Raw genomic sequence first — 10,224 nt, 5'->3', positions numbered from 1 at the left:
CAAGTCTTTGGTGAGCATGGGCTCGTAGCATCGTTACTGAATTGCGTAATGAACGGCTTTTGGTGAATTATTATAGAGTATACATGATTACAACGCGGAGTTGAGGTAAAAGTAAACCATGTACGGGTAGACCAATTGGGGCCGCAGATTCTGTAGATCTTTTGTTCAATCATATACATTGGGGTATCATTGCTTCTGCGGTTCTCATAACTACATATCATACATTCAAAGGGTAAAGATTCCCTTCCATCGCCAAAATACATATACAATCAGTCACCTGCCTATTCCTACGGAATGCGGTCTTTCTCTATCTCCAATTGATAGAGAGTCACTGTGTTCCTGTATTGTCGATGTCCTCTGGTCTTCCAAATCTACTTCTCTCCCAGGTAACGGTGAAGCCAATGGCTTCATGTCGTAGGTCACTCCGTCATATTGATGGGCTGTGGCTCTAGATCTCCCGCTACTAAACTGTATATACGACGAACTCGACGTCTTTGTCTGGCCGGTCTTCTTTGAGATGTAACGATCCCAAAGAATTTTCAACGGTGGTATGCTTCCACAGACTATCAGGATAAATGCCTCAGCACCACTCCAAACGAACAAATCGTACGTTGCCCCTATATCAATGTTAGAATTCTCGGCTTTTGCGTTTACTTGTAGTATGGAAGCCTTACAGGTGATATCTGCTCGAGCACTGAGTTCTGTCAAATAAGATATCTTTATTGATCCGCAAATCGCAGCTCTAAAATTAATGTGGTTAGCCGGGACTTTCCCAATGAAGTGAGGACCGTAGCAGGTCACATACATAATACCTCCTCCCAGGAGTGCACAGATTCCAATCTTTTTCCTCAAGCTCATTTTCAACCTCCCAAAGAACAATATGGGAGAAACGGCAAGAAGCGCATCGATGAAAACAAGCCAGGTAGCACAGAAGATCGCGAAATCCGATTGAACTTTTGGCTCCCAGCAGGTATGTGGGACGGTTGGATACCAAAGCGCCTTTGCAGGTGTACATTGAACGTATGTCAAAACAATATCCACGAAAACGAAGACGAGGCACGAAATGATGCAAAACCAAAGGAATGGCTTTGGCCATTTCGGAGTGGGCGAAAGGAGTCTCATTATCAAGAAAGCAACCGATACTTTTCCCAGGCAAATTGCTAGAATAACAAAGGGCTGCAGTAACCAGGTCATTTTGATCGCGAATTCTTGCTCTGCGAGAGGAATGTAATACAGATGCCTATCGCCGCCGTGTAGAGCCTGGACGGTGACAAACCCACAGAAAACGAGAAAACTAGCAGAATCATGGTTAACAATTGCCATGATTTATTGGGTACCAATACCAATACATACTTGATCAAAGTACAAAGCATAATCCAATCATCTTTCCCGAGCGCTTTGATCGTAATTCTGGCCCAAAACCTCAAAGCAACCACAATGCAAGAAATAGCAGCTTGCGCCCACATAATTGCCATGATAGTTGGTCCTCTATCGACATCTCCTCCAGCTGGGGCCTCCATTGTCGAGTTAGCTATCTTGAAGCCGTGAGTGCCGAATCGCTGGAAAGTAGATAAAACTTTTCCCCAAGATCGGATCAGTCAAACAAGTCAATGATCACAGTTTGTGGAAATCAATGTCTATCTATGTGATGTGTAAGCATAGCTGGTGTGATTATGTATGAGAATAGCACAAATTGAGGAAATTGTACTGTTCCTTCGATCCTCTTTCACACAAATTCAGCACATTAGCAAAACCAAACATAAAACTTGTGCGTGTATCAAAACTGGGAGAATTGGGCCTGGACATGTGATTGTTGCCATGCCATGCCGAGCTGTCCACGTGTCCCAATGTAGTATTCATTCACGAAGGAAGATGGGGCGAGGAGATCTGACAACTAGGCTCGGGTTACAACAATGGCACAGTCGATGCGCCACCCAATCGCTCGACATAGACAGAAACTGCGCCTATTATTACGAGTACCCGGTCAGTTTACCAGGAGTGGCTGTCCAACTCCGCGGCTAGAGCGATACTTACAGAGAATGGTATGCAGCATAAGAAAGATATTCTCTGGGCTCATCCGTGCTGAGAATATCACCATTGAGGATATCTCCTGGACAGAAATCAGCAGGTGGCATTCCTGAGATTTCGGGTACACCGACACGGAGCAGATACCGAACAGTGAATGTGTATATCCCACTCTATTAAGCCATAAAGTCGAAAGTGGATTGTGCGGAGAGAGAAGTACCCCTCATTCTGAACACACATAGACGATAGTACATCGTAATTTATTCTCTTCGCCACTTTAATATAGAAGCGCTCAGTGGTACTCTTGTCCCGCTTCACAAAAGATGGCATTCACACCTGAAGATAGTGATTGATGTGTAGCGCTTAATACTGCTCGCATAAGACCTGTCGTAAATGCTATGGGGCTGACCGCCAATATATCAATAAGCCGTAACGCACATTTAAGCCCACAACTTATAATGTGTTGCCTGCTGGTAGAGCGCTATGCTGAAATGATCAATATATCACCTCACAAAATTATTGCGAGGTGATTGACATAAAGTTCTACGCCGTTCTACCCCAGTATCCCCAGTATGTGCCTCGACGATCGAAACGTGGCCTTGCAACCCTCTCATCGATAGACTATCACACTGTCACACAGTGGAGTGACATTGAATTAATAAAATCAAATAAAAAGTGGAATGGGAACTTCCGACTGCAACTTTGCAACGTGCCTTGAATATTCCAGACTTTTCTGAACTGCAGCAAAACCAAAATGCTATTATAAGATTAAACGTCTAACGAGGTGTAAACTACCGCAGTTGGAAGGATCGCCGAGACCTGCTTATGCTTGATAATGACAAACTTCGAAAAGAAATCCTGAAGTAGTCTAAGCTTCCATAATCATTGAGAGGAAAGGGCTTCAACTTCCCTTATTGGATGAATTTACAGCAAAATAAGCTGACATACGTATTCTGTGATTGCTCACCATCCTCTTGTTGTAACCCTCATAGGATTTCACACGAGCGAAGGTTACAACGTAGAGGTGTACTATTGGATCCAAAGAAGCAAAATAGATACGTCCCCGGTACCCCCCAGTACCAGCTTCATGGTTAAGCATGCTTAATTGATGCAATATCATAGGTCATTATACCCTTGAATATTTTAATTTGGGACGACACTTGGAAAAATGGGCGATTTTCAATTTAGCCCCTGTCCCAGGGCCGAGGCCCCGTCTTTTACCCCACGCTTCAACTCCGTACCTAGCTCTATGATGTTCAAATATCAAAGATTAGATATGAACATCGTTAAGGGTGAGGTCGCCGATCTTTGATTTTTATGCTTATCAAAGGTATCATCAAATGGCTTGCCGCCCAGGCATGTGACAAATAATATAGAAACGGAGATTACAAGAAGATCTCGTGTCTGCAAGCTGTGATATGGGATTTCATATACCGGTCTTGCTAGCGGTGACATGGATGCCTTGATGGCGGACGTCGTAGTTCACGATTGATCTGGAACAAGGGCTGTATGCTGTCATGCGGCGTGATACCATCTGAAAGATACGACCAAGAAAGAGATTGATTCCGGCGGTATTGGGACTGTAGATAGGCCTATGTTGCACGAACTCAATTCTCCCCACTAAGCCGGCGATGGCATTTCTTGCCTATCAAGTCCGTGGGGTCCAAAATTGGTGAGCAGGCGAGGCTCTGAGAGGGGCTGTCAACGTCGACGCTTGTGTTGCTTATTCGGTACGGAGTACGAGATTGCTGAATATTTCCAATCCGAGCCAATACCTCGCCTCCCAACCGTTGGCCGTTTATTTAGTATATATATGTAAGTCCCGAGGACTGCATTCAAGTTGTCATTGACGTTCTGAATATCTTCCTTTTAGATACAACCGTTGTACCTCTCCAAACTCAATTCTTCCGTGACATTTCTTTAAAACAAAATTTCAAGATGGGTTCCGTTGGAGATCTCGAACTTGCGCTTTCTAGAATCACAGAGGCAGCCAAGGTTGCTGATGAAAACACGCGCAAGAATCTCATTAATCAACTTCGAAAGACGGCTGTGTCCCTTGAGACTTCTGGCGAAACTATTCAGCGTCTTATCTACCTCGTACGTGTCCATGCTTGACGTATGATATTCATATAGCCACTTGCTTATGCGTTCCATTTTAAGGCAATTCAACCCGCACTTTGCCGTGCTGGTAATGATCTCGATCTCTTCAAGATTTTAGCCGATAACGACGGTCCCATGACTACGACAGAATTAGCAGAGAAAACCAAATGTGACCCTTTACTTTTAAGTATGTTCCTACCCATTAAAGATGTTGACCAGGCCTCTAACTACTGTAGGTCGAATTTTGAGGTTCTTGGCATCAACAGATATCGTAACAGAGGTCGGAGAAGAGACCTTTATCGCAGACAATATCACAAAAGCACTTGCCAAACCTGGCCTTAAAGCTGGAATGAACCACACGTAAGTACATCATCGCAATCAAAGATACATATATTAAGACAATCCGTCTCTAGCTTCGATAGCGTTGGTCCAGCATTTCAAGTCCTCCCAGAGTTCTTCAAGGCTACCGGATACAAGAACCCTGCTGATGCATCATACTCACCATTTCACATGGGACACCGCACAGATCTCCCATTGTTCGAATGGTTCCAGCAAAATCCAGAGAAACTCGGCTTCTTCATGGAGTGATGACTGCTCAGAGAGAAGGAATGGATGTCTGGTTAGACTTGTTCCCTTTCGAGGAATATGTCAAGGACCTCGACCCAGCCCAAGTCATGTTTGTTGACGTCGGTGGTGGAATTGGTCATAAATGCTTAGAACTCAAGACTAGATTCCCTGCCCTCAAGGGCGAGGTTATTCTTGAGGATCTTCCAATAACTTTGAAGCATGCTTTATCCATCGATGGGGTAAAAGCTTTACCACAAGATTTCTTCACACCCCAACAAATTAAGAGTACGTACTTCAATAATGCAAGAATCTCATCGATTGCACCATACTGACTCTGAAACTAGATGCCAGATTCTACTACATGCGCAACGTAAGTGATATTCTCCATGCAGAGTACGCCGGAATAAGATGACTAACCTTTCGCAATATAGATCTTGCATGACTGGCCAGATGACAAGTGCAAGATCATTTTGGACCATCTCCGTGAGGCAATGGGCCCAAATTCTGCGATCTTGATTGATGAAATAGTTCTTCCCAACAGTGGCACCAATTTCCAGGCCATGAACATTGATTTCACTATGATGGCAGCTTTGTCGGCAATGGAGCGTACTCAAAGTCAATGGGAGAAGGTCCTTAGACTCAGCTGGTCTCAAGGTATTGAAGACCTATACTTATACCGAGTCTTTAAGAGATAGTGTCCAAGTTGTCGTGGCCAAATAAATGATTTGGATAATTTATGGATGAACAATCAACCTTTGTATAATAACATCCATCATGTTGTATGGAGGAGGCTCATAAGGTGGATAATGTACATAGTAATTCTATTTAATCGATCAAATAGTACCCGTCATAAAGTGGTGTGAAATTTGTAATAATGATTTGAAAAACTCAGAGTGAATGAGTGATCTAGGGAGTCTTTTTGTGACAAATACATGCAGAATCCGACTGTTCAGTGCATATTGTGATGTTAGCAGATTGCATATTGAAAGCGTGTATCGGGTAGCACAGAGCCCTAATTATCGAGTCAAACACTCTATAGACCAATCAAATGATTAGTTCCGGGTATTAACAATCATGAGTGGATGATTAGTGATCTGTGATAAAAGTTACGATTGGTACCTAGATAGTGAGATACTGCGATATGAGGCTAAATAGTACGTACGCACGATATGTACCTAGGTAGGTATTAAAACGTTGAATTTTGTTATTAGATACCTGTCCCCAAAAACACACCGTGTGATTTAATATTGCTTGTTGGCGGTCTCGGTTGACTTGGGGTGACCAAATACACTGCCTACCATAAAAAGCGACATAACATTCCAGGTTTACATATCATTTCGTAGGGCATTCAGGCCCACGGTCGCACGGATTAGAAGTTATTCCTCTTTTTATAAGCATTGTCCTACTATCACCTTTACCAGGTGTAATCCACAATTAACTCTTCATTTGTAATCTTACAATTCAATTCATTTAGCCCTGACGTATGGTTCACAAGAAAAAAGTTTCGAGGAGAAGCGCTCCAAGTGTTGCACAGATGCTGTTCTCCCTTGATTTGTGTATAGTCCAGTTAGTACTTTGCTGCGTCTGAAAGAGATATACAGGTGGGCTCCTTGGAATGAAGTTATATCAACTAAATGCGTTATGTGTTGCATTCCTGTAGCTTTATAAATCTGTTGCGCTGGAAACGCGAGGAATGCGGGGTTATAACGATAGAGAATGCTCGGATGTGTTCTTTATTCTCACTCTTCCACTCGAATGTGTTACCCAAAAACCATCACACTGTCCGCACTCACTGCAATAGCGATCAAACAAGTCATGATTGACGGCCTATAAGAGATGCCGTTAGTGGAATCATTGGGTTCGGCACTGACGCATATGCCTCCTTCAAAGAAAAGAAAGTTAGTGCAGGGGAGAGCGAAAGAAAGGAAATGTCCAAAGAGCAAAAACCCCAGAGGCTTCAGAGTCCCCGACCATTGAACATAATAGCTTTACAACCGCCTTCGATGCTCATGAATACGAAAGTTATGATGAAGATGACGAAGGAGACTGGGTTAGAGACGATACGCAGGCCGAACTATCTCCATACGATCAGGAGATAGTAGATGAACCCGAGAGTGTTAAGCAAATACTTGGAGACTTTGGAAAACAACACCCTGGCATATCCTCGTCAACTCGGCCAAATATAAAGCAAGGACTGCCTGTTCCAATAATTATACCTGAACGAAGACCTGGGTCTAAACATCGAGGATTCGTAAGAGCTTATGCACCAGTCTTGATAGATTGTGGTATAGATCAAGATACATTCATGGATTTTCTGGTGGGATTTGAAGCATCTATCAAGGTACGACCTATCTAGGTAGCAGTAAGCAGCGTTATGTATAGAAAAAGTGCTAACAAATTGTTCAGGCATCTCCATACTTTCATGTGATAAACTTGGCTGTGGCTGCAAGTGTGATGGCCGAAGGACTCGCTGTAGCACCAAGTATCATTGTCCACGCCACAGCATTTGCAGTGCACACCAGCATTGAGTTTGGCAGAAGGGCATATATGTCTAAAGAGTACGTACCATCAGATCCGTTAATTGTCAAGCTGGGAGGTATGAATCTAATTCTACTCCCTAGACAGAACAAATATCTTGTCGGAATGAATGAGAAACTATTCAAACCACATGGACTCTATGCTATGCTTATGACCTGGAAATCAAACAACTCTACGGCTTCCCAACCACTTGTCTCTACTGTTGATATGAACACAAAGCTAGTCACATCTGTAGCCTCACGTGAAGTTCAAGGCCGCAGTGGGTTCCATTCCACCTCTGGTAGAACAATTGGACAGTCCCAGATGCCGGAAAGTGCAGAATTAATATTTCCATTATTGGAGACAGCTACCGATGAACAAAAAGTAAATGCAATGAAAAAAGCAGGAGTTTGGTTTGGGGAGTGGAGAGACAAGAGGAGCACGGCTAAATTTGTACGTTTTTGCGTCTTTTCAATCTTGAACTTTAGGTCTGTTAAAATGATATAAGAAATGACAATTTGACTTATGCAATAGGCAACCGAAAATCCTTCAACGACATTGGCTACAAACGCTGGCGAGCAACAAGTGCCTTCATCACGCTGGGCAGATCCCTCTCATCCTGTAAATCAAGGTGGGATCATCGGAGTTTTGTCCGGTGGTCATCTAGGGCGAACTGCCAGGAAAAGAGAGAAGAAGAGAGAGAAAGGCTGCCCAAAGATGAAAATCCCAAACCTCAGAGAACTGGTATTTTGAAGACTGCGAAAAGAAAGCTTCACGAGGTTAGTCTAGTCCACTTTTAAAAATAGATAGCATTATACTTACGTATTGATAGGATGTGCTATATCTCATGATCGTCAATATACCTTCTGACGAGGAAATGAAGATTGTAACCAGCATGGCGAAGGAAAAGAAAGCAGGAGTTTCATAGCAAAGTCTTCTCATTGAAAGATTTCCTTTTGTCAGAAATTGATGTACGTACCTTAGCTTATTGTTTTACCAGTGCTATGGGTAAATTGGTTTCGATTGCATTTACCCAGTCATCAATTTCCTTACGCAGCTTTCAATACTACAGAATTTGCACGCAAATTCAAGCTCTCTCCTGATTTTTCCTCGACTGATTTCTTCTTTCCAAGCGACTACCCTCTTAGCCATCTCCTCATCGTAGAGACGCCTTAGTCCTTACTACTTCAACTCTTTCCTCTACATTTCATGGATGCTCTCTTGATATTCTGTACTTGATTGTTGTATTTCGTCAATACTCAAGAATTGCGGATATTGAGTTGCTTTCCAGGTCGGCATGGCCGTCGCATTCTCCCACCCTAGAATGCCTGTTATATTTCCCATGTCGTCAATCAAAATGTTTCTCATCGATAAATCGTCATGGACAAGGACTGTGGATACCCTTGTTTCTGGAAATGTCTGAAGAACCTTAGCATGCACTTTTTGAACAAGCTTCTGAAGACTTTGTGCTTCGATCATTTCTTGTTCATTAGTCGAGGTTCGTAATGTTGTCGATAACTCCTTCCATATGGGTACCAACAGTGCTTCTAAATAGGAACTGCTATCCGGGAAAGAACAGTACGAATTTCTGTCACTAATCGCAGCAATAGATATTAACCGCCCAACAAAGGGTCGGACTTCTCTCGATATTTGATGCGAAGTACTGAAATCACCGTATCTATAGTCTGTGATGTAATCATCTGCGTCTTGCGCGTCGAAAAGGTTTCCAATGTCGTCGAAACTAGTTGCATATAGTTTGCTTGATATTTCGCTATGTTTTTCACCACTTTCTCCTTTTGAGCAAATGACAAATCTTCCCATTCATCCTTGAGGTATTTTCCCTCCAATTTTCGCATCAAAATCCACTCGAATCCCAATTTATTCCTTCTATTCGCATCCCAAGCAATTACTCGGGGGGCGGGAACCCCTAACTTTCGCGCAAACTTCATGGTTGCTACTTCACTCAGCGTCTCGTCACTCTCCTGCAAAGGATATCGAACGCTCAAATGATAACCCTCTCTTTCTTCTCTTCCCAACCTTCTCTCCACTTTACCATCTGATAAACAATAACCTTGTAGACTTTCTTGAATGCCGTCCTGTTTTCAAATGATACTATGCAAGGATTATCATCTCGTAAGCCCAAGCGATCCAGTACGAGTGTGCGTATTCGCTCCATTTTTGGTTCAAATGGCCAGCGGGGGATCCCCCATAATGATAAATCTCTGGTATAGGCGGAGAGAGTCATGATCTTTGATGCCGATTTAGGCAGTGGGATGGGTGATTGAGCTGGGACGGCATTGAGAGTGACGGTGGTGTTGACAGAAAGCTTTTGTATTTCACGCCTCTTGGGAAATCGAGGAATCAAATCTAGATTCTGAATTGCCATGTTTTGGCTGGCCGAATCTTGTGTGAAGCAGCGTGAAATTTGCAAGCAATGATGAATAACGAGAGACTAGTGATTATGCAAGGCACTCAAAAAATTACAATTATGCGAAAATAAAGACAAAAACAAAAGAGAAATAGAAAACTTAAAGAACGTCTAAATTGGATCTTTGACTTCTAATTCTCTAGATAGGGTTTCAACGTGTATCTATATGTCAGGGCTCACGTCTACTCAGCCTCAAGTTGGTGTAGGTCTGGTGGGTCAGGACAGGGCAGTACAGTACATGCGCGCGCTTGGGGTCTATGGATACCGACATTGAGGCTTCTGGAATCTTTGAGGTCGCATTTGAGCATTGAAAGAATCTGAAACATACCAAATCCACAGAAAACGTCGATACTACGACTAGAATCTTGAATAAACGGTTTAATGCGGGGTGGGATTGTGGGGTATGTGGGATCTTGCGAGAATCCACAGGCATCCTTTGGTTTCGAGATTGAATTGTGAATTGTGTTCTAAAATATCGACGTATGTGAAGCTCATGTTGGCCTTTTTATTCAAAAATTGTGCAAGGGTTCTTATTTGTTGATTGAGGTTAACTATGATCAATGAAGTTTTACGATGGATATTAAATC

At 42.9% G+C, this 10,224-nt stretch overlaps 4 protein-coding genes across 4 annotated transcripts; 2 read left to right on the top strand and 2 right to left on the bottom strand.

Moving 5' to 3' along the window:
• Window positions 1-273: 273 nt before the first annotated feature.
• EAF02_010784 (uncharacterized protein) lies at window positions 274-1,520 on the bottom strand (the record flags this gene model as incomplete). The annotated part of the gene is made up of 4 exons (XM_038906832.1): window positions 274-617; window positions 675-742; window positions 806-1,294; window positions 1,354-1,520. The coding sequence occupies 4 exons, from the start codon at window positions 1,518-1,520 to the stop codon at window positions 274-276; spliced, it is 1,068 nt and encodes a 355-aa protein (XP_038753380.1).
• Window positions 1,521-3,963: 2,443 nt separating this feature from the next.
• On the top strand, window positions 3,964-5,456 carry EAF02_010783 (uncharacterized protein; the record flags this gene model as incomplete). Its single annotated transcript, XM_038906831.1, has 6 exons — window positions 3,964-4,122; window positions 4,186-4,312; window positions 4,362-4,485; window positions 4,652-4,977; window positions 5,037-5,062; window positions 5,124-5,456. The coding sequence occupies 6 exons, from the start codon at window positions 3,964-3,966 to the stop codon at window positions 5,385-5,387; spliced, it is 1,026 nt and encodes a 341-aa protein (XP_038753379.1). The 3' UTR covers window positions 5,388-5,456.
• Window positions 5,457-6,528: 1,072 nt separating this feature from the next.
• On the top strand, window positions 6,529-8,309 carry EAF02_010782 (uncharacterized protein; the record flags this gene model as incomplete). Its single annotated transcript, XM_038906830.1, is given in 6 exon segments — window positions 6,529-6,590; window positions 6,601-7,033; window positions 7,099-7,662; window positions 7,744-7,953; window positions 7,965-7,988; window positions 8,042-8,309. The coding sequence occupies 6 exon segments, from the start codon at window positions 6,529-6,531 to the stop codon at window positions 8,135-8,137; spliced, it is 1,389 nt and encodes a 462-aa protein (XP_038753378.1). The 3' UTR covers window positions 8,138-8,309.
• Window positions 8,310-8,409: 100 nt separating this feature from the next.
• On the bottom strand, window positions 8,410-9,595 carry EAF02_010781 (uncharacterized protein; the record flags this gene model as incomplete). Its single annotated transcript, XM_038906829.1, has 3 exons — window positions 8,410-8,950; window positions 9,019-9,305; window positions 9,365-9,595. The coding sequence occupies 3 exons, from the start codon at window positions 9,593-9,595 to the stop codon at window positions 8,410-8,412; spliced, it is 1,059 nt and encodes a 352-aa protein (XP_038753377.1).
• Window positions 9,596-10,224: the final 629 nt, after the last annotated feature.

Source organism: Botrytis sinoallii (assembly GCF_014898435.1).
Source record: "Botrytis sinoallii strain Bc 23 chromosome Unknown BSIN_027, whole genome shotgun sequence".
Classification (NCBI taxonomy): domain Eukaryota; kingdom Fungi; phylum Ascomycota; class Leotiomycetes; order Helotiales; family Sclerotiniaceae; genus Botrytis; species Botrytis sinoallii.
Note: the sequence above shows the minus strand (reverse complement) of the source record. Positions and strands in the feature narration are given on the sequence as shown.